General features: G+C 40.5%; 1 protein-coding gene across 1 annotated transcript in view; it reads right to left on the reverse strand.

Annotated features, from left to right (window-relative positions):
* Positions 1 to 15363: 15363 nt before the first annotated feature.
* ROR1 (receptor tyrosine kinase like orphan receptor 1) overlaps positions 15364 to 24628 on the reverse strand; it is a 403384-nt gene continuing 394119 nt past the window's right edge. Inside the window, exon 9 of the mRNA XM_032296748.1 lies at positions 15364 to 19354. Within this exon, the coding sequence (XP_032152639.1) occupies positions 17927 to 19354 (1428 nt within the window). The 3' untranslated portion in view covers positions 15364 to 17926. The remainder of the gene's footprint in view (positions 19355 to 24628) is intronic.

Here is a 24628-nt window from a genome sequence, read left to right on the forward strand (position 1 = left end):
GGAGTGCAGTGACACAATCTCGGCTCACTGCAACCTCTGCCTCCTGGATTCAAGCGATTCTTCCACCTCAGCCTCCTGAGTAGCTGGGACCACAGGCACATGCCACCACACCCAGCTTATTTTTTTTTTGTATTTTTTAGTAGAGATGGGGTTTCACCACGTTGGCCAGGATGGTCTCGATCTCTCGACCTCGTAATCCGCCCACCTCGGCCTCCCAAAGTGCTGGGATTACAGGCATGAGCCACCACGCCCAGCCTCCTTCCCCCTTTTTTAAGAGAGTTTTCCTCTGTCACTCAGGCTGGAGTGCCTTGGCACAATCATAGCACAGTTTATCCTGTGCCTGCGTGTGTGTGTGTGTGTGTGTGTGTGTGTGTGTGTGTGTGTGTGTGTGTGTACCTAGCATCTAGCATCTGTGTAGCAACTGGCTAGGTTTGCCTCCTACAATTAATACTATAGCAGTAGGAGCTGAAGACTAATAGCATCAGCTGTTCAGCCATCTGAGTCACTCGAAATTGAAAATTCATAAGGAGAGGCCCATCTGAAAATATTTTCTCTGCATGGAATCACCTTCCATTTATTACAACAAATGTTAGTTTTAGTAAACTTTTCATATACATGATATCATTGCTGTCATGATCTTCTTGTGCCTTCTCACTCCTGAGCCCTGTCTTTCTCTGCCTTGTTCATCAGCTTCATTGTGTTTGGTTGTGGGTTAGATAAACCAACACAATTGGGAAAATAAATCCCCATCTGCAGTCTTTCCACTGCTTTAATTTATTAGTCTGTTGGTAAATAAAATGTGCTTTCAAGGCAGACCTGGGTTCTGTTCTGGCAAACCTGTGTCTTATTAACCTATGAAGACAGTCATGAAGAAATTACTTAGCTTCCCTATACCTACAATGTTCTCATCTGTAGTTTGTGGCCAATAGTAATGCTTTGCAGGATCATTATGAAGATTAAAAACTATAATGCCTGCCAATGACTCAGTCCCACCTGGCATAGAGTAAGTAATAGCCAACACCTACACTTCCCATGTGCTGAGTATGCTGTTCCAAGTGCTCTGTGGGAATTAATTTTATCCTCACAAATAACTCTGTAAGGTAGGTTCTCTTAGGATTCTAATTTACGGATGAGGAAAACTGAAGCACAGAGACACTAGATGATTTGCCCAAGGTTACACAGCTGGAATGCAACAGAGCCAGGATGCAAACCTGAGTGCATACTTTTAGCCATTGAACTACCCTGCCTCACAAATATCTCACGTTCTAACAAGTGAGCTCTCTGGCCTTCTTCAGTAAATTATTGCTACTCTCAATAGTTGTGGATTATTTTTGTCCAGCTGTTTTTTTTTTTTAACCATTCTGGCTGCATTTCTACCTGCTGTGAAAATGTAAACCCAAGAAAGCCAGACCACTGCTGTATAAAATAGTGCCCATCCATGGCTGGCCTTCTCCCAGGCTGGCTGAAACTCAGGGCCTGGCCCTGCCTGGGCCCCCTGTGCCAGTACTGTGACTTAGAAACAATGTTACTGCTGGGCAGCTCTATGTCCCTCCTATGCTGCCTGCGCCAGCCCCAGGCTACTGGGGAACAGAGGCCAGACCAGGACCAGTCTGGGTGCCTTGACTCTCAGCTGGCCCTGCCCAGGCGCCCTGGATGTGGCTGTGTCCCTTTGCCACACCCCAGGCCCTGTGAGGACTCCTCAAGAGGAGCCCACTGTGGGATGGGGCTGACCTCTGCTGCCTGCTTGGGTATCTGGGCTTGGCCACCAGCCGTGTTCTTCATGTGTTGATTTAGCCCCTGGAGTGGTGGGTCTCATCCTTCCCATCTCGACTGAGAGCGACTGAGGGCTGCCTCACTGCAAACCCTCCCTCCAGTGTCAGTGATGGTTGTCCTCGTCTCAGAATGACTAGGGGCCAACTAGTGTCTGACCAAGGTCAAGGGGCAGGTGCAGGGGCAGCAGGGATAGCTCCAAAGCCAGAAATGCCTTCACCTGCAATGCCCCATCCCATCCCCAGCCCCAGCCCCAGCCCCAGCTCAGTCCTCTTAGGAGACGGAGCAGATAAAGCAGGCAGCAGGGAAGCTGGGCACCGTGTTGCTAACTCCAGTACATTTCTGTGTCGATGGCTATGAAATAAAGTCTGAAAACTTAAAAAAAAATAGTGCCTATATATATATCTGTTAACTGTGTGTCCTATCTTCTCTTTTAGAGTGTAAATCCCTTGAGAACTGAGTTTGACCTCTGCAACTTATGAATATACTTGTAGTACTCTGTATGTAGCTCAGAAAATACCAACTATTATTATTTATAAAAAAATTTTTAAATGTTAATTTTTAATATTTTTGTACCTTTAAGGGAAAGAAAATTTAATTAAGTACACTACATGCTTTCTCGGACCTTCTCTCCCAGTTTTTCCCCCTAAAAAAGATCTATATGTTTGAAAAGAGAAGTCTTGCATTGGATTTTTATGGTAGGCAAGATTCTAAAATGACTTCCAGGTTCCCTACTCCATATTCAATCCTCAGACTGTGAAGATGATGGATTTTACTGCTGTGATTAAGTTATATGACACACTGGACTTGAAGAAAGGGAGATTATTCTGGGTAAGCCTGACCTAATCAAGTGAGCCCTTAAATGGGACTAGGCCCTTCCTGAAGTTAGTGACTCAAAGCATGAGAGGGTTTCTGTGTAAGGGAGATTCTCTGTTGGCAGCTTTGGAAATGGAAGGGGACACATGGCAAGGAATGTTGGTAGCCTCCAAGAGCTGACAGTGACCACTAGCTGACAGCCAGCAAGAGAATTGGGGCCTTAGTCCTAGAATTCCAAGGAACTGAATTTTGCCACAATCACACGAGCTGGGAAAAGGACCTGAATTCCAGATCACAGCAGAACCTAGCCAATACCTTGTAAGGCCCTGCACAGAGAATGTAGTCAAGCCGTGCTCAGACCAGACTGACAGAACTATAGGCTAATAAATGGATGTTGTTTTAAGATACCAAGTTTGGGGTATTTTGTTATGCAGCAATAGGTAACTAATACAACTTCTTGTTTAGAAGGCATAGCTGCTGATCAAGACAAGTTATGTGGCAAAAGGTCATTCACTGACCAAGCTGGGTTTACCCTGATTTATTGTGAAAAGAACTTGAAACTAGTTTATAGATATTAGCAGAAGACTTTAGACAAGGTAAAGAGGTAAGTGTGGGTATGGAATACTGAAAAATGAAGACCAAAGTAAGGCTCAAGTGCACATTTTCTTCATCTCAGTTGAGCAAGGCAAGGCAACTGACAGTGTAACTATTTTCCTTTTGCAACATTACTGAGGCTGACTCTAGCTTTAACAAGCAGGCATCCTCTCCCTGCTTTGTAAAAATAATTCTTTTCCTCAGGACTCAAACAGATGGTTTCGTTTTACTTAAACTAAAAGACTATTTTCCTCCTCCACCAGAAATATGTAGCAGTGCAAAGTGCTAACGTCCTGTGGATTTGAACCCCCATCCTCCAGAGCAAAAGAAGGCTCGGGATTGCCAAATGTCAACTCAGCTGTGAGAAGTGTTTTAAATCATATTTTGACGTAGGTTATGCTGTTAACTAGAAAACGAAGTGCAGCACACATGCTTCTAGTAACTCTGGTTTCAAATCCTATGATCTCTTCTTTGTCTTGAAGACCTTTTGATGTGAGTTCCCAATATTGGGTTTCTCTGCTTTTAATAATCTTATATTCCTTCCTCAATATAAATGTCACGAAAAATACTGAATGCTAATCTTCAAAGATCAAACAGGAAGAAAGAGGTGGGCAGCATAGTTAAGTGACTTGAATTCCTGAAATTTCTCATTTAAAAATTTTATTTTAGCTTATAAAAGACTTGGTTCAAGAAATGCTTGGTTCCTCTTTTTAAAGTTGGAGTTGTATACTCCCCCACATTTCAGAAGTATGTTAATTACAAAATAATTAGGTCTTTCTCTGTAAGGCACCTGATGGGCCAGGGCTACTCAGTCACTATTTGTATCTGTATTTGTGTTTATAGGGAGGAATTTAGAATCAATACTTACTGGCTTTTACTTCGCTGCTTCTGCTTTAGCTAGGGTGACCAACAGACTTGGTTTGCTTGAGACAAAGAACTTTTCAGTGCTAAAACTGGGACAGTTCTTGGCAAACTGGCAGTGACTAGCTTGGGCATCAAGGACCCTTTCAGGGTGGGAATTATGTGAACAAGTCAGCAAGGGCTGTTTACTTGTTTTGGGAGCTTGGTGTTTAAAGGCAGCCAATTTGATTTCCATGGCAGGCTGGTGCCCAAAGCCCATAATCAAAATTATAAAAAAGTCTTGCTCAGAATTGTGTTAGGAGATGATTCTGGAGGTGTCTGTGATGAAGGAAAGCAATGCCTGCTTGCGTACTTTACATGCACTGTTTCAGAAAAATCAGCTCTCCATTCATTTCCCCATATGAGAATTTCAATTGTTGAGTGATACTGCATTCAATAACATCTAAGTGCAATTGTGACTCAATCAGTATATGTATACCGGTGTTTAAAAGATGTAATTATTCTAGGCTCCTTTCCTATATATCAGTTTAATATACCTTTTTATAGTGCTTCCAGTTGCCCCCAAGGGTAATTATGGAATTGGATGATGGAGAGACTTTGAGGTGGTAATAGGCTTGGAAGAGGGGTTTAAGGGATGACATATGGTTTAGGGATGGATGTGTCTTGAAGCTGTTTTTACTTAGTGTATATTTATTAGGGGTTGTCTGAAGGGAGATGATAGAAATTATTGAGCGGCTGGCTAAGCCCACCCCCAACCTCCTTGGCACCAGTCCTCTGGGTGTTCTTTGTGATGGCATATGCATGAATAAGTAAATGGAATGTTTGGTGCTCTGTTTACCATATTAGAAAATAATGTATCCCTTGGTAAAAATTGTTTAAAACATATTGAATAATAACAATCTTACCACTCTTTGAGCACCTACTATGTGCCCAGATGCTTTTCATATACTCACATATATTCTCATTAAATGCTCATACAAATGCTGAGAAATAAATATTACAGAAAAAATGATAAAATTATATAGACTGTGTTTTTTGAGGACTTCATGGCAGGTGCTCTTCTTATTCAGATTACATGAATTATCTTGTTCAAATCTCATAACAATTCTACAAAATAGATACTTTTTCAGGTGAAGAAACTGCAGTTCAGTAACTTATATGAGTTCACATGGTTACCAAGGGGTGAAGGGGAGATTTAAGCTAGACAATCTGACATCAGAACCCTTGGTGTTCAGAATAGTATAAATGCTATATTTATATCATTTGATGCACAAGGAAATAGAGATTGCCTTACTTGCTCAAGGTCAGTTAGCTCATCTGCCAGTGCAGTTGAAAAATACATGCTGTATGCTCACATTCTTTTTGTGCAAGTCCCAGGAAAAAGGAACTAGAGATTACAGTGCTATATGCTATGTCTCACGGATTTATAGGAGATTTTTAAAGTATCTTTTCTGGTACATTTTGGAATGGTCCTAAGAAAATATAATTTTTAGGTTCCCCCCAGACAATCGTGATAATAACCTGGTTTGACAACTATCACCCCAGTGCAGGGATGGCTAACAAGTTTTATTTCTAGTGCCATTTCTGAGTGGTAGGTTGTACAGGCAAGTATATTAAAAATTTTAAGGCTGAATCTGAGTTCAGTTGAGAAGAGAACCAATTAGTGATGTCTGCCATGAATTTGAGGAAAGAAAAGCATATGGGTTGCTGGTGTCAGGTTCTAACTGGGGTCCAAGGGAAATCGGTGGGCAAGTGATGGGTAGCTGGAAAAACAGTTGAGGAATCATAGACAGTTTTCACATAGCTTTACTCTCTCTCTGGGCACAAGTGAGCTGTATGTACAGCATTAGCAGGGTAATTCTACATTTTACAGACAATAGTCGCTCTGAGCCAAGCACAAGCTCACATGGGTGATCAGCTATTATGCTTCATGTGGTGTGATTACATAATGTGCAGGGTTGTGCACCTGTGCTACAAACCCACTGAGTCATGCTGCACCAGAAGGCTGCCTCAACCTACTCCTAACTAAAGTGCAGCCATTTCCCTTACACTCCATCCCCTAGGCTGAGGGCATCTCCTGGGCAGGGACACATGCCCATAGGACGGAGTCCTGAATCCACAAACCACAACAACAATACGGAGAGCAACAGTTCACTACTATCATCCTAGTTATGCTGTTTATGACTATTAGGGCCCAGCATAGGCCAGAGCCCAGGGATTCCCACCATAGCTTGAGTGGGTGACATGTGTTATGTCTATACAGGCCATGACAGGTACCCATCCCACAGTAGTGTGACCCCAGTGTTGCTCTATACACTGCAGTGCCTGGGCTGGGGGTACTACATGTTCCCCCACTATCCAGCCCCACCCATCATAAACGCTATGGGCCAGCCAGGGGGTGGGTACACCGTGGGTCTTGTGGTGTCCTTTGTCCAAAGCTTGCTGCATTGCATTCCTGGCATTAGCCATGGGACTCTAAGTCTCCAGGCATGTCTAGTTCTCTGCAGACGCTGAATGTAGTTGCCAAGGCAAGCTATCTGCAGCTGCTGCTGGAAAAGCAGCGCAGATCCAACAGTTGGAAACATTGGTCACCTCAGCGTAGGTATGGGTCCAGTCTGCGGCGCATTTGGAGCATGTTAACATTCAGTTGGAATGATAGAGCAGGGACAGGTATTAACAGAGGTAAATCACATCCCTCAGGCAAAATACAGGCTAACCTTTCATCCCTGGATAACAATGCAGCCACCAAGGGCTTTTGTCCTGGGTGATGGTACCACACTTCTCAGCTCCCCATGGTTCTTTTGAATCCTGTATCCGTGCCAAAGTCATGGGGGAACTCAAAATACGTCACACGGGCAATACATATATTCCCTGGAGGAGGGTTCTTTCCTTGGCCATTCCCCTACAAACAGTCAACTGCGCGGCCATGTATTAAATACACAAGGAGTGACATGCAAGTCATATTGTATCCCCTGCCCCCAGGGAGCTACGATGTCCAACCACCAGCAGTGTGGGCTTGGAGGGACCATGCCCACAGCCAGGTTTTCTGTTCCTCTGCCTTCAGAGACATTGGGGCTGGTAACAACAGGTTACCATTTGTCCCCATACCTGGTTGGAGGAGGTCATCCTTGGTATATTTATCTGCAACTGGTTGGGGATGGCAGCCCACTGTAAGAAAGCCTCCACCAGGGCCAGGCCACCTTTCCATGGCTATTCATTCAAGGTTTGAAGTACCAGGTCCAGCCTGGAACTCCAGCCCTGCAAAGACAGGGGCATCACATGTAAGTGTAACCCCTTCCTTAAGAGCCTGTTATACCACTCAATCATATCCACAGCTTGCAGGTTATATGGTACATGGAATCCCCACTTTATGTCTATTTGTTACGGCCGTTTTTGTACCTGTTGTGCAGTGAAATGTGTTCCCCTATTACTCTCAACAGCTAGAGGGTGACCGTCCAGGGCGCGTAAGTGCTGCAGAGCCGGGATGGTGTGCGGTTGGTCAGCCACCCTGCAAGGGTAGGTGAACAACAGGCTTGTGGCCACGTCCACAGCTACCAGCACATGCGTATACCCTTGTGACTTCGGCAGTGACCTGATGTAGTCTACTTGCCATCTATCTAGTAAAGGGCACTCGCCCTATCATCACTTGTTGTGTAACACTGGGCAGCTGCCTCCATTTAGGGTATGCCTGAGCACACACCAGGCATTTCTCACAAGCCTCCCAAATGTCTTGCTTGGGCAGGAAGAAACCTGAAGCCTGCCTCAGCCTACTCCTGACTAAAGCAAGGCCATTTCCCTTACACCTGGGTTTGCTACATAGGTGTATTCCCTATTCACTCAGCTATTTAGCTGCATGGCGGATTGTATTATTGTTCCCAACTCTTCACTTCCTTCCCTGCAAGAAGATTTTATATTCCTGCTTATGACTATGCAACTCGCTGTACCTCTCAGCAGGTGGAGATACGTCCATGTCCTGCATTCAGGTTTGGCCTCAGAATTTGTGTTGACTGAGAGGATGTGACATCTGGCTTGTCTGGACAGAAGTTTTTGAGTGATTGTGTTTCAGTTCTGCCTCTTGCCGTTTCCCTCTGCCATGAGAACACTTTGTCCTTCAGAGACCTGGAAGCAGGACCACTGCAGCAGACCTACTTCTGCTGATGGACATGAGTGAGAAATAAACATTTGCTCTTGAAAAGCAAGCCACTGAGATCTTGGAGTTGTTTATTACCGCAGCCAAGCTGACCAATACAGTCAATACTGGCCAATTTGGAATGGATCAGTTTGAAATCCATAGCTTAAAATCAATTCCCAGTGAACTCTGGAAAGAAAAATAAATCCTAAACTGTCATTTTTTCTGAATATTAGTTTTAGTCTTATGAGACTGACTCTTGGTAAACTACCTAGATTATGCCCTTGGGGAGTTTCAGTCCCTTTTAAGTGATTTTAATGAGTGTAGACCCAAAAGAAGCCTTTCAGGGAATTGTATTAAAATAGGCCCAAATGATAACTGACTAATTTTTTTCTAATGCCCAAGGATTGCAGTAGGTAAGGAGCACCTGCCACAGGATGGGGTCTGTCCTGGACCTATTTTTGATGCAAGGTCCATGTTCCTGTAAGGCTGGGCAGAGCTTAAGCATTAATCTATGGCTTTATGTATGTAGTTCTGTTGTTTTGCGTATGTTTGGATTTACAGTTGGAAGCACAAGTCCATGAAGACTGACGTTTAAAACTGCTTTCCTTCAAATTGAATATTCTCTGAATTATCTTTATTTCAGGATGTCAAGATATTGTCCTTTTTCAAAGTGTAAGTAACATCCCATCTAATTTTAAAGAGAAGCATTTTAAAGGGCCTTTCTCTTAAGCATTATTAGATAAGAATTCAGTTCAGTAACACATAACATAATGACATTCCAGTCAACAACAGGCCACATTTAAAACAGTGGTCCCAAAAGATACTCATGGAGCTGAAAAATTCCTATCACCTCATGATGTCATAGCCATCATAACATTGTGAGTGCGATGTATTACTCACGTTTGTGGTGATGCTGGTGTAAACAAATGTACTGTGCTGCCAGCTGCATAAAAGTATAGAATATCCAATTACGTACAGTACGTAATACCTGAAAATAAACAACGTTAGTGGCTTAGGTACTTGCCGTACTATACTTTTGATTTTTATTTTATATTGTACTCCTTCTACTTACTAAAAAAAAGTTAACTGTAAACAGCCTCAGGCAGATCCTTCGGGAGGTATTCCAGAAGGCACTGCTGTCATAGGAGATGACGGCTCCACGTGTGCTGTTGTCCCGGAAGACCTTCCAGTGGGACAAGCTGTGGGGGTGGAAGACAGTAATACTGATGATCCTAATCCTGTGCAGGCCTAGGCTAGTCTCTGTGTCTCAGTCTTTAACAAAAAAGTTTAAAAAGTAAATTTAAAAAATTAAAAATAGAAAGAAGCATATAAAGATATAAAGAAAATATTTTTGCACAGCTGTACGTGTTTGAAGCTAAGTGTTATTACAAGAGTCAAAAAGTTAAAAAAAGTTCATAAATAAAAAGGTTAATTTATGATTGAAGAATTTTTAAATAAATTTAGTGCAATTTAAATGTACAGTGTTTATAAAGTTGACAGCAGTGTACAATAATGTCCTAGGCCTTCACATTCACTCACCACTCACTGACTCACCCAGAGCAACTTCCAGTCTTACAAGCTCCATTCATGATAAGGGCTTAGATTCACAAATACTTGCCATTGTATTACAACTGCCTATAGTATTCAGTACCATAACATGCTGTACAGGTTTGTAGCTTGGGAGCAGGAGGCCATACTCTATATAGCCTAGGTGTGTAGTAGGCTGTACCATCTAAGTCTGTGTAATTGTACACTGTAATGTTTGCACAGTGACGAAATCACCTAAGGACATTTCTCAGAATGTATCCCTTTTGTTAAGTGATACATGACTGTATTTACTAACACAGTCATTTGGGAAGGTATCTTGCCAAGCCTGGTCAGCAAATGTTATGGTACTCGTTTGTGAGTAAACAATTCATACTTGCTTAAGATTTAACTAGTCATAAATACATCAGCAGATCTTCTCCCTCTATATGTCTATATTTTTAAGCCTTCCCAGCCTAATTTCTCAGAGGATTACATTGACCTTGAGTGCTCTGATGGTTTGTAAGTCTCTCCCTTTCTTGAACTAACAGTGTCCTAATACTGTTGGCATTTATGGTAACAAATTTCAGTGCAGTCATATTTTGGCTGCAAAAGCCCTTTCTTGTGTGTGCTCCCTTGTTCCTTCTCCTCTAATCCAGCACTTCTTCTTTAGCATTAGAGCTATTGGTGTATAAGTTAAGAAGAGTAGGAACTGCACCCCAGCACCTCCCTTGGATCCCTCTTTCCATCTTTCCTCAGAGCTTTCAGCCCTTTAAAGGCAGAGGACAGCAAAGCCGGAGCAGAGGAGCACTCCTGGCCAGCCAGGGACTGATGATGGACTACAGCTGGTCAAGGAAAACAGAACAAGCCACAGGTGTCTGCATCCAGCCAGCTGGCTCAGGGCATCACAGGAAGTGCAAGGGAGGGAGGGGAGCCCCTGCAGCAGCTTCCTGCTTGATGCTTACTAGAGCTGGGCCTGTCCCTCCTCCCAAAGACCAGCCTATCCTTGACCTTAAGTTGCAACATAGAAGGGATTTTTTTTTTTGTTGTTAATCATCAGTTCGAGGGTCAAAAAAACGTGTACTAAGAGACCAACTTCTCTGAGCTTGTCCATATGAAGGAAAACGTGGCCACTAGCCAAGAATTTAGGTCTCAGGTGAACTGGATGAGGAATATCTTCATCACAAAGATGAGATGTTGTCAGTTTTCTATCCAAGGGAACAACTTCAAAAAATATAGCTAATTGTCAAATGGCTAACACAGCTTTTTGTGCTGAATTTTAAAGTAAAACAAAACTTGATTTTCTTTGAAGGGGAATAAAAGGGCTAACATGTTATTAAATGCCTATATACACATTACTAAGAATGTAGTGATCTTCCACCGCATGCCTTTAAATTAGATCAGTTCTTGATCTTTAGAGTATATCAGAATCACGAGTGCTTGTTAAAACTCAAATTTCTGGGTCTCACCCCTAGAATTTCCTCTCTAGTATTTGAGCTACTGGCTGAAAAAAATGCTGTCTAAATTAAGAAGATGCACTTCACCCCAGCACCTCCCTTGGATCCCTTGATTTAGGATTTCAAAACGGGCCTTGGTAATTTGCATTTCTTTCTTGTTTATTTTTTAATTTGAGATGGAGTCTCGCTCTGTCACCAGGCTGGAGTTCAGTGGCATGATCGCAGCTCACTGCAACTTCTGCATCCCAGGTTCAAGCAATTCTCCCGCTTCAGCCTCCCGAATAGCTGGGATTACAGGCGTGCCCCACTACGCCCAGCTAATTTTTGTATTCTTTTAGTAGAGATGGGGTCTCACCATGTTGGCCAGGATGGTTTCGATCTCTTGCCTTCATGATCTGCCTGCCTTGGCCTCCCAAAGTGTTGGGATTACACATGTGAGCCACCACACCCAGCCGATAATTTGTATTTCTAACCAGTTCCAGGGTGCTGCCGTTTCTTTGCCTGGGAGCCACACTTTGAGAACTACTGGGCTAGGTCATCATCTTTGAAGATGGGTAGATAAAAAGAGTTCCTCTTTATTCAGTATTGTAGCAGGCATTATGGGAAGGTGATGCTAGGAGTTTGCAGATGTTGGTGATGAGGGAATTAAGGGAATCTCAGTGTTGAAGGGATTGGGGATGGTGGGAGAATCAAGAGTGTGGGAGACATAAGAAGGAAATGGGAGTGAAGGGCAGGCTGAGGAATTCAGGTGAGAGGGAGAAACCCCGCCTGACACAGACCTCACTGCCATGTGAAGGGATTGCTTTATTGAGTTTGATTGTTGAGGTGGTGACAAGAGTTGTACCTAAAACAGATGGATAAGGCACTGGAAGTTTTATTGTACTTCTATTTTAAATAGCAGAAATGGACAAGTTCTTTGAACTTTCATAATGGTATTCATTTTCCTTGACAGTGTGTATTAATTGCCAGGTGAGGAACTCTTTCTTTTGGGCAAGTAAGGTCATAAAGATAAGTTGTGACAATTAAATGGCCACATCTATTTTATCAGTATGGTAGGAAGCTAAGTTGGACATAATAAGATGTACATAGACTATTTTTCTTTAGAGTCCAAAGAGATGATTTTTGATATCTAAGGTTATGTGGAAACATCAAGACAGAAAATGAGGCAACTGTATTCTTAAAATCAAAAATTTTTTTACATTTCATTGGTTGTAACTGTTCAATATATTATTTTGATTTTAAAAATTCAAAGCTGGGAGAGAGATCCAAGATGGCCGACTAGCAGCAGCTCAGGATTGCAGCTCCCAGTGAAGGTGCAGGGACTGAGTGAACGCCAGACGTCCAGACAAATTTTTGTTGCCTACGGACCAGGCGGAGGAGCCCCTTGGGTCACCAGCACGACTCTTTTGGCCAGCGCCGCTATTTTGCCAGTGTCCCGGTGCAGCAGTTCTCACTGCGGAGTATGCAGGACTGGGTGCCCTCTTAGTTGGTGTTTGGAGCTCCGGGAAGGCAGAGTCGCCCATTCAGCTGATTTAAAGGGGGACTGAAACCAGGGAGCCAGACCGGGAGATTCCTGGGCAGAAAAGCGCCACGAATCTCAGTGCCACTGTTTCAGCTGGCATGGTCGCCGCACAGGAAATTGCATAGATCCCAGCGCCTTTTGGGCAGGTGACTGGGGCACCTGGCAGAGAATCGACCATTCAATTAGGAAAAGAAAAAAAAGGGGCTCCGAGGTGGGGAGCCAGGTGATCAGGCTTGTCTGGTCCCACCCCCACAAATAAACAGCAATTGGAAATGCTGACGGTTGAGATTTTCATAGCAAACACAGCTGAACCCGGAAAGGTCCAGCTCTGTGCGGGAGGGGCATCCGCAGAAGGAAAACAAAGAAACAGAAATAACATCACCACCAACAAGCTGGATGTCCACTCAGAGACCCATTCTGAAAGTCAGCAATTACAAAGACGACAGGTGGATAAATCCACAAAGATGGGAAGAAACCAGCACAAAAAGGCTGAAAACATCTGAAACCAGAATGCCTCTCCTCCTTCAGGGGATTGCAGCTCCTCATAAGCAAGGGAACAAGGCCTGATAGAGAATGAGTGTGATGAATTGTCAGAATCAGGCTTCAGAAGGTGGATAATAAGAAACTTCTGTAAGCTAAAAGAACATGTTCTAACCCAATGCAAAGAAACTGAGAACCTTGAAAAAAGGTTTGAGGAAATGCTAATGAGAATAGACAATTTAGAGAGGAATATAAGTGAATTAATGGAGCTGAAAAACACAATACGAGAACTTTGCGAAGTATGCACAAGTTTTAACCGTTGAATTGATCAAGCAGAAGAAAGGATATCAGATGTCAAAGACAAACTCAATGAAATGAAACGAGAAGACAAGATTAGAGAAAAAAGGGTAAAAAGGAATGAGCAAAGTCTCCAAGAAATATGGGACTATGTGAAAAGACTTAATCTACATAGGTGTACCTGAATTTGATGAAGAGAATGAATCCAAGTTGGAAAATATTCTTTAGGATCTTATTCAGGAAAACTTTCCCAACCTAACAAGGCAGGCCAATATTCGACTCCAGGTAATACAGAGAACATCACAAAGATATTCCTCAAGAAGAGCAACCCCAAGGCACATAATTTTCAGATTCACCAGGGTTGAAATGAAGGAGAAAATGCTAAGGGCAGCCAGAGAGAAAGGTCAGGTTACCCACAAAGGGAAGCCTATCAGACTCACAGCAGATCTCTCAGCAAAAACCCTACAAGCCAGAAGAGAGTGGGGGCCAATATTCAACATACTTAAAGAAAAAAACTTTCAACCCAGAATTTCATATCCAGCCAAACTAAGCTTCATAAGTGAAGGAAAAATAAAATCTTTTGTGAACAAGCAAGTACTCAGAGATTTCCTCACCACCAGGCCTGCTTTACAAGAGCTTCTGAAAGAAGCACTACACATAGAAAGGAACAACCAGTATCAGCCATTCCAAAAATATACCAAAAGGTAAAGAGCATCAACATAATGAAGAATCCACATCAATTAATGGGCAAAACAGCCAGCTAGCATCAAATGGCAGTATTAAACTCACATATATTATTATTAATCCTATAAATCGACTAAATGCCCCAATCAAAAGACACAGACAGGCAAATTGGACAAAAAGCCAAAACCCATCGGTATGCTGCATCCAGACCCATCTCACATGCAAGGATACACAAAGACTCAAAACAAACGGATGGAGGAAGATTTACCAACCAAATGGAGAGTAAAAAAAAAGCAGTAGTTGCAATCCTAGCTTCTGATACAATATACTTTAAAGCAACAAAGATCAAAAGAGGCAAAGAAGGTCATTACACAATGGTAAAAGGATCAATGCAACAAGAAGAACTAATGATCCTAAATATATGCACACCCAATACAGGAACACCCAGATACATAAGGCAAGTTCTTAATGACTTATAAAGAGACTTAGACTCCCACACAACAATAGTGGGAGACTTTAACATCACATTGTCAATATTAGATCAACGAGACAGAAAATTAACAAGGATATTCAGGACTTGAACTCAGACCTGGAACAAGTAAACTAAAGAAACATTTATAGAATTCTCCACTCCAAATCCACAAAACATACATTCTTATCACTACCACATCACACCTACTCTAAAAGTGACTACATAACTGGAAGTAAATGACTCCTCAGTAATTGCATAGCATTTAACAGGTTTAAATGAAATATTGGTTGGCTGCTTATTTGTTATTTTCCTCCCTTATTCCTTCTTGTGTCCATTGTTAAGCACAATTATTGGCATAAAAGAGGTTTTCAATGCCCATTTTTAGACTGCATTCTAGCCTGGGCAATAAAGCAAGACTCCTGTTCTCTCTCTCTCTTTCTCTTCCTCTTTCTTTCTCTCTCTCATTCTTTTCTTTCTTCCTTTTTTTTCTTTCTCTTTCTTTTTTTCTCTCTTCCCCCCACCAAAAAAAAATTCAAAGCTTGCCATATATAGGTGGATAGTATTCAGTTATGAAATCACTAGGATTCACCTCTCTACCTATGGTTGTTAGCAAAAGAATGTCCAAGTCTGTTTTAAAAGCCTACTGAAAAAAAAAAATTAATGAAATAACAGCAAATAGGAATTGTGATTCCTCTTTCTATGAAATGTAAATTTTAAAATTTCCCAAATACCTCTGACAGCAATATTAAGAAAATAATATTTTAAACATTTTTAATAAACAGCAGCATAAAATAATCAGTGTTTAATATAATCTCTGGTGTGTGAAATACAAATGCATATATCCTTAATATAAAATAGCCTTTTTGTCATTATAATTCAATGCTTCTCTATTTGAAATGCCCATAATAACAAATCAAACATTAAGTAATACAGTGATTAAATGCATGCAGTGAAAATAAGGAAAGATATGGTAGGGTGAGATACCTGAAAATTGCCATTATATATTTGAAGAAAATCTATATCAAGTTAAAAACAAAGGAAACAAGAAAAACAGACCAGATATAAAAATGCAAAGATATATTTTCACTTCTGTGACACAAACCATAAGCATAGTTTTGTGCAAAAAAAGAGAAAAAGATCTGAAAATAAAGTCATCTTACAAAACATTGTCAACAAAGGAAAAGATATTTTTTAGTTTGTGAAAAAAATACTATTTTGATACAAAAGAGACTGTGTTATATAGTATCACAGTGCGATTATAAAATACATTATTACAAGTGGTTTTGAAATTTCATTTGCTCGCCTTAATGTTTTTAGTTATTATAAAATGTTTAAAATAAATGCTATAGTTCTTTATAAAAAACTAACTTGAATTTACTTTTTAACCATAATAATGTTTTACCAGAGTAGGTATTTTACTGGCTCATGGAATGCTAATTTCCCTTTAAGGGACTCCTAGAAAAACTCAGATTCACTGAAATTGTGTTCTTAAAATAATAAATATTCTTGGACAATGACTGATTGTCATATGATATACAAAATTGTGGTTTGAAGTTTTATCATTAAACAGTTGCATAGCAACAAAAGGATACAAATATTCTCCTCTACCTAAAGTTAAGAAATGTAACTTCTGAATCAGCTTATTTATGCCACAAAAATATGTCTTAATTTATCTCCAGAAATCTGAATATAGCCAATTCTTTGAGTTCACAGTACCTGTAAGTTCATGTTTGTTATCTGAAGACTCAGGTTTGGGAAAATTGCAATGCATTTTGGTAAACATATTTTCTTGATTTCTCATGCTAGTTGTATTAAAAAAATGAAAATATCAATGTGTTTTTAATTATCTTATATTCTCCTCATCAAATATCATTTCCAGGAATTACTTTTATATCCTGTAAGTCTCTTTACAAGTCTCCTATACTTTTAAAATAAAAATGAAACTTTGACATTGTTCTTAGAATAAAGAAGTTTTTTTTTTTTTTAACAAGAGAATAATCAAAAATAAAATTCTTTCTATATAGAACTTGAAACCCATAAGAATTCTAAACTTGGCAAAGATGGTTGGCAGGTAAATGCCATGAGATGCACATGTGAAACATCCCACTAAGGCAAAAATGATCATGTTGTTTCTGTTTGCTAAAGAATTCAGTTCTTGGTAACTTTTGAAATGAGAACTCAGTACTTGTTTTGTAGGAAGACCATCATATTTTGCAAAATAGAATTCATTGCCCTTGGATTCCAACTAACTGTATGAATAAATTGTTACAATTTTGGGGGCTGGAATCAAAGCTGTGAACATTTCCAGCACAGAAAAAAAGGGAGAGAAACTAAAATTACTAGACATTGGTATCATCATGGAGTTTCCTACTTCCCTAGAGTCCATTGACCATAAGCACCGCAACGCTTCGGACAACTTGTAAACAGGGAGTTGCAAGGGGTGACTGTGCTCATCTGTAGCCACAGACTTATTTTTCAGTGTTACTGGTTCCAGAAAACTCCTTTGGGGATCCCACAGATGCTGATCTAGGCTGTGGTGCCATTTTCCTGCCTGTGCTTCCTTTGGTGCCTCATTCCTAATCCAGCAACAATCAATTCTAGCATCCACATCTAGCCTTCTTATGGTCTGATGCCCTGTGTTATTTCAAGGGCTGTGTAAATATGCTGTGAGAAGCTGTGGGAAAGACCCTCAGGATCACAGGAGGATTCACAAAAAGGCCCATTCTACACCTTCCCAAAGAAGCCCAATGAAGTAGAAGGCTTCAGGGTTCGTTATACTTGTGTTATGGCTCATTTCCCTCCAGGGTTTCAAATTTGGCTTGAAGCTTCTTCATTGATTCTGAACATCATTTCCATAAGAACATGCACAGAGTCTTAACTGAATCAATATAATTCCTGAATATCTGTCCTGAAGAAAAGACAGCAGGTAGACAAATGCTATGGTATATATACATTTGGGGGAGAGACCAGTCGTGGTGACTGAAGGCTAAAACACAAAGCACCATTTGACTTTTGGTTTTATATTTAATCACAAGGTTCTTTTCCTCTTCACTGGTTTGCAGTTTTCAGTATTTGAAACCACATGTTCCAGTCCCAATGCCATGTCATGCACTCCAATGGAGTGAATATCCCACAATGTTTTCATTTTTTTTTTTGTTTTCTGGTTAGTGTCTGTCCTGCTTGGTAAGACACAGTCAAACTTCACAGAAGATACTTGTTGTGATGTCTGCTAAATGAGAACCTTACTTTAATAAAAACATTTGAATATAAATCTTTTCTGCGGCTGTCTAGTTTGTCTTGTATACCACATTTACATTTTACAGTTCTGCAGAAATAATAGATTCGGTGTGTCCATGAATATTGGAGTCTCCTAGCAAAGATGGCTGCTTTGAGTCAATTTTGTAGGGTTTTTGAGATTTGTTGCCAAAAACGGTGATACCCATTCCACCAGGATGATTTGGAATTGACATGTGTGGTAGTAAAGGAATATTTGCTTCCTGATTGGATCCTGATGAGGGCAAGCTAGTCACATGGCCAGTGCTAGTCGACCCACTGGCACTGCTTGGAGACCGACTCTTGGGAGGTGGGCAGTGCTGAATCACTCTGGGAGGACCTGTTGGCTGATAGTGGGCAGCTGGAAACGCTGCATATCCAGGAGGTATTGGGTATCCATTGATGGGAATGAATCGCTGATTCTGAGGTATTGGCGGGCCGATGAAACCAGCAATCTGGCCCTGTGGTGTAATACCCTGGCTTGGAAACATGTAATTAGGATATCTGGGGTTACTGAGATTACTCACTGGGCTGGCACTGAGGGAGGTTGTCTGTGTGGTGGCATTTCCCCCAGAAGGAGTAGTAGAGCTGGTGTGACTTGAGAGTCCCTCCCAGGACCGAAGCCGGACATGAATATCTTTAAATCTTGGTCTCCTGGAAGGAATCTCATTCCAGCACTCTGTCATGAGGCTGTACATTCTGGGTGGGCAGTCTTCAGAGCATGGTAAGAGCTGCCGTTTTCTCACCATCTCAATCACTTCCTGGTTACTGAATCCGTAATATGGCTGGAGTCCAAAACTGAAAATCTCCCACAAGACAACCCCAAAGGACCAGATATCTGAATCAGAAGAGAATTTGCCATACATGATGGCTTCAGGGGGCATCCAGCGAATGGGCAGCAAGGACTTACTCTGGATCCTGTAGTAATCAGCGGAGTAAATTTCTCTGGAAAGCCCCAAGTCTGAAATCTTTACATGAAGCTGCTCTCCGATTAAAATATTGCGAGCTGCAAGGTCCTTGTGCACAAAGAAGTGACTAGACAGGTATTCCATGCCGGCTGCAATCTGAATTGCAATGTGCAGAAAATCTCCATGGTCCAGGCTGGACTTCACAGTCCCGTCTTCATCACTGCTGCAGCCAACGTCAGAGTGTGGGGATCGCATGATGAGGAACTCATGGAGATCTCCCTGATTCATATACTCAAAAAGCATGCACACAGGTTGTTCCTGAGTGACGGCACCTAGAAGGCAGACGATATTGGGGTGGTGCAGTTCTGCCATTAGAGAGGCTTCTTGTTGAAATTCTGTCCATTGCTGGGGGTTGTTATAGTCTTTCAAGGTCTTGATAGCAACCAGCTGAGCATGGTCCATGCCTGGGAGATAGAGATGGCCTTTATAGATTTTTCCAAAGGCACACTCACCCAGTTCTTCCATAAAACGTACAGCAGAAAGAGGCAGCTCTTTAGCCTTGCTCTGTATGAAAGAGAGGAATAAGGTGGTTTAAAACATTTCTTCAGGCAAGATAGCTTCACATCAGAAAGGAGGAATGGGGCATATAGAAAAAAAATTTCTATAAACAAATTAAATAAAATATTGTAGGTCTATATATCCTTTAAATTGTTGGCTGCAACTCAGAGGAGGTGCCATAGACAACTTTCCATCACTTCCTATCCCTTTCCCTCAACTCAGCCCCAAAATGGTTTCTTGCTGCTGCCTAGAGTCTTGATACTCAAACTGTGGTCTGAGGACCAGCACCATCAGCATCACCCAAACTTACTGCAAATGCAGACTCTTGGGTCCATCTCAGACCTATTGAGTCAGCATGTGCATTTAACAAGACCCCCGTGATTTCTGTGAAGATCAGGGTGTCAGAAGCACTACTGTAGGGGCTACAGCCTGGTACTTAGAGCATTTGTAATCTGGTCCTAACTCGCATTCCTGAATTAATCTCTTGCTACTTCTCTATGTGATAGCATCACTTTAGTTAAATAGGTTTACTCAATATCCACTCCTGAAACCATTTACATTCTTGCCCAATACTTTTGTTCCTCCAATATTCTGTCATTCTTAGAATATTGTGCTAAAAGTCAGAGAAACCTACTCACTGTAGAGATGGGAAGGTCTGAAATCCTTTCTTTTCTAAAAAGCCTGTTTCAGGCCCCACTTCCCCCAAAACCTTGCCTGACCACTAAGGTCATTTCTTTGCTAGACTCTTTTGCCTTTACTGTGAATGCCGCCACAGACACAAAGCAGTGTGGTGGCTGATTACACACGTGGCCTCTATAGCCAGACGGTCTGAATTGGAATCCTGCCTTCTCCACTTACCAGCTGTGTGACCCCGGATACATTTAACTTTGTGCCTCAATTCCTTCATCTATAAAATGAGATGATAATAATTGTACTTACCATGTTATTGCAAATTTTTAATGAGTTCATATTTGTAAAGTACTCAGACCTATGAGTTAATGTTTATAAAGTACTCAGACCTATGTCTGGTCCATGCTAAGTTCAATTTAACTTTTTGTTATTATTATCAACGTGATGTTTCTGTTCTTTTTATGCATGCATTTTGTCCTCACAACCAGATTTCAAGGGAAATCTTATTGGAAGCACTGCCCTTCATACCAATGTATATTCCCAGGGCTAAGCAAGTAGGTTGTTTATTACTTGACCTTAACACAGACAGGTAAAGGCATCTAGCTCACAATGAAAAAAAGTATTGAATCATGACATTTGATCTTGGCAAGCAAATGTCTATAATGTCATATGTTTTTACTATTTTCAAATTTATCCCAAATTTAGTCTGATGTTTCATTTTTAGAAAGTAATAAAAACAATGCATTTTACATAAAACTGATTTTTCAAATAATCCCCATCCTTTAAATTCTTATTTTGTTTTAAAAGAATACTACCCTGAAAATTCTAATTGAAACTGACCATGTTGAAATATATATGAAATCCAGAGTTCTCTGTACAAAGTTTAAATCAACGGTTTCGAAAATTTGGTAAAAAAAAAAAATAATTCTCTTATCCAAACCCTACTAATTTAGAATTCATGATGATTAGATTTGTTCTAGGCTGATATTTTCCAGGGCAAAATGCCCACTAACCTAATTGTTAAGTGTAAATAAACTGGCAGGAAAATACTCACTTAAAAGGACACATTTGGATGGGGGATTTTGGAACATTAATTCTACACAAATAATCTGTCTCATTATAAATTGGTCTTATTTGTTCATCAAAGCAGATTCTTCTGAGGTCTATATTTGGAAATGCATTTTAGAAAATTTGCTTGTGTTGAAAGTAATGGTAATGTGTTGCTTTAAGCTTTTAGTAAATTAAAGCTTATTGATCTAGTTCTATTCAATATAGTATTATTTGTAATAGCAAAAGATTATAAATGACCTCCATGTTCCCATGGAGAACATATTAAATCACTTATGGTGGAGCTAGTAAACAGAATATTTTACATTTGTAAAAAAGAATGAGGATGTTTTCTATGTACTGGTATGGAAAGATCTGCAAAATCCTTTTGCTCAGCTAAAAATAAAAAGCAACAGAACAGTTAATGCTGGGTGCTGCTTTTGTGTAAGAGAGAAGGAGAAAAAGAACACGTGAAATATATTTATTTGTATAAACCTAAAGAAACTATGAAAGGATACTTGGGAAACAGAGAGCAGTGATTATTGGGGGTATGGAAGTAGAAACTAGGAAAAGGGGGACAGAGGTAAGCGATTTTATACTGCATGCTTCTTTATGCTTTAACATTTTTGAACCAGGTGAATATATTACCAATGCTCAAAATTAAATAAATTTTTTAAAAAACAGGTGAATCTTCCCATCTCACTGAATTAGATAATATCCTTTGCAATTACAAGTCCATCCACCATTTTTCCTTTTTCTTTCAGGGTCTATATTCTCATGGGAGCTAGTGGAGTTCCTTTGAGAGGGCAAGGTGTGAGTGATGAGAAAGGTAACCAGTTGAACCAGTACTCCTTTTTTGTCTTGTAGCACTCGGATGATTTTACTTTTGCTGGCAAGAGTAACCCAAGGTGATTTTTTCCTGCATGCTGTTAAGATTGGGGATTTCCATCAGAACTTTTCCTAATGATGTAAATAAATCCATTTGAGGTGACGGTCCCTTGAATGGCATAGTAGATATCACTTACTTTTTGACCTAAACAAGACCTCTAGGCTCTTGGAGATAGAGGTTAGGGGACTGAGTACCAAAACTTCTTTGTAGAAAATGGGAATTAGGAAGTAAACTCATGGAATATTAGACTGGTATAATGAGGAGTTAGAAACCCAATATCCTCTCCTCCCTCACTGCTTGAAACAAATCCACAGGCAGTATGGTGTAATTCAAACCAAATGAGCTTTGGACTCCTATAAATCTGGGTTTGCATTTTGAATCCACTGCTTTCTATTAATAATAGTTAATACTTACATAGAACTTTGTGCCAGATACTGTTTTAAGCACTTAGCAAATATTAACTTATTTAACACCACGATCCGGTGGGATAGGTCTTATATATTAATCAATGACCTTGGGTGAATTTCTTTTCTGAACCTGTTTCCATATCTATGAAATAATATACTATCTTGCACTGTTGCAGTAGGGATTAAATACAACGGCATATGAAAGTAATTCCTACCTAATAAGTGCTCTTTAAATCATTCTTATTATCCTTATTAGGAATGTCATCCAGGAAGTAAAGTAATGCAAATGATTTAGATCCATTTAAGCCTTAAGTAGTTCCAGAGTGTTTAAATTTCTTCCTGTTAATCTTTCTCTGTTCTCCTGTGGTTGTTAGTTAAAAAGAAAATCATCCTTTAAAAATGACAGATAATTTGTTTTGGAGCTTGAGGGTGGGTGAGAAGTTGAGTGGCCTGTGGCTGGCTCCTCTGAGATGTGAATGAAGGTGAAGGCAACAAGAACTCATGTGGAACAGTGGATGGTAGCAGATGGAAAAAGGAAGCAAGCCAGCCAAACTTCTGGAGGTGGGAAAAGAGGAAGAGGTGGACAGGACCTTGGCACGAGCACTACACAATGGCCTTGGGGCTTCATGGCTAAGAAGGCTAGCTACATTCCCCTCCACTGAGGTAAGCAAATGTGTTCTCATATATTTGCCTTTGGAAAAAGAACTCTTCCTGTTGCCATTTTACAGATGGAGAAAGGGGCTAAAGAAAGTATGAAGAATGTTTAGGAGAGCAGAAAGAGCCACTTGCAACTCCAAGGGTCTCTGTGTGGGGCCACAGCATTCTGTTTGAAACCGGAGAAGCCTGCTGGCCAGCAATCCCAGCTTGAAGCCAAATGTCTCTGGAGACTCAGCCTGAGGCCTGCCACCTTGCAGGGATAGGGGGTTGGCCTTCAGGATGTGGTCACTCTATAGAATTATAATTGTTTTTTCTCCCTGTTCACACATGAAAGAAAGTAGATTTTACCCCAAGGTATATCTTGCCCTATCTCCCCAACACCCAGTGGGACATATAGCATATAATCCCAAGTCTTCTCCAAGGAATCATTTACTAGAGCTACTGAAAACTAAATTTGAGGGGCTTGCTTTGCAAAGAAGCATGGAAAGCATTTAAAATGGCAGAGTCCACAAAAATCTTCCCTTCAGACACCTGTGCAGCCCAGCAAAGAAGTGCCCAGAAAAAAATGCTCCTAGCTTGGTTTCGGGGGAACAATTTCCACAGTGATTTGCATTTTTAAGGTGCTCAAGTTACTTGGTACAAATGAGTCCTAACTATAGACTCATTTTCAAATTTTACATAAATCCTGAACTAGTTAAAAAATCATAAAAACCCTTAAAGAAGCAGTCAGTAGACTGTACAGTGATGGCAGGAAATTAGCTGTATTGTTGAGGAACAGATGGTTTACATTATACAAACCCTTTAGGCTAAACTTGTTTAGGTCTGGCATATTGTAAATTATATTTTAGTAATGAAAGTGAAATGACCTCTGCTTGACCTCAAGTGGGGTTTGTCTGTTTGAGCGAATGTAGTGGAAAACTATGAAAGAAAATGAAGTCATAAAGTTTTGGCAGTTCAATTTTGGCTCATTTCAAGTTAAGGGGTTATAAATCTGTTTAGTTTTTGTTTGACAAGTATTTGTCATACAGGGATGTACAAAATGTAAAGAAGTGTAAAATACACATGAGGCACGGTGCCAAAGTAAACCAAGTACAAAGGAAAACTGGAATGAATAGGGTCCTGGGCTCCTATCTCTTTATCACTCCCTCCATTAGTTGAAGGACAAGATGGCCTCGGTTTATTATATGCTGTAAGGCAATTAAGTACCTTAAAACTGAAACAGGCTTTCAGTTTCAATGTTAACATTTTTACTTCTCAAAGTAAACACACATCTGCCTTTAAAAAATTATCTAAAATTATTATATAAAATAAAAGTTGATGCAGAAGTTGATACATTGTTCCAAGATGCTTCTTTCTTTAGAAATTTTTGAAAAGCAATGGTATTAGAGTTTAAATAAGCTCTTTACAGAAGGAAAATGAAGGAAAAACATTTTAGATGCAAGTCATTTAGATGTGAGTCAGATGGGAAAACTGTAATACTGTCTAAACTGCTGATAAGAGAGACCACGCTGATAATGGTGGCTTTCTTTCACCTTAGTGATGACTGCTAAGTGGGGATGTGGGGGATCTTTTAGATCTCTTAACTTTAGATATGAAAGTAATGAACTATGAGTAGAGTTTTAAAAACTGTAATTACTTTGGTGGCTGTAG

This window comes from Sapajus apella, unplaced genomic scaffold (genome assembly GCF_009761245.1).
Source record: "Sapajus apella isolate SASKATOON/1434 unplaced genomic scaffold, GSC_monkey_1.0 scaffold36, whole genome shotgun sequence".
In the NCBI taxonomy this organism is placed as follows: domain Eukaryota; kingdom Metazoa; phylum Chordata; class Mammalia; order Primates; family Cebidae; genus Sapajus; species Sapajus apella.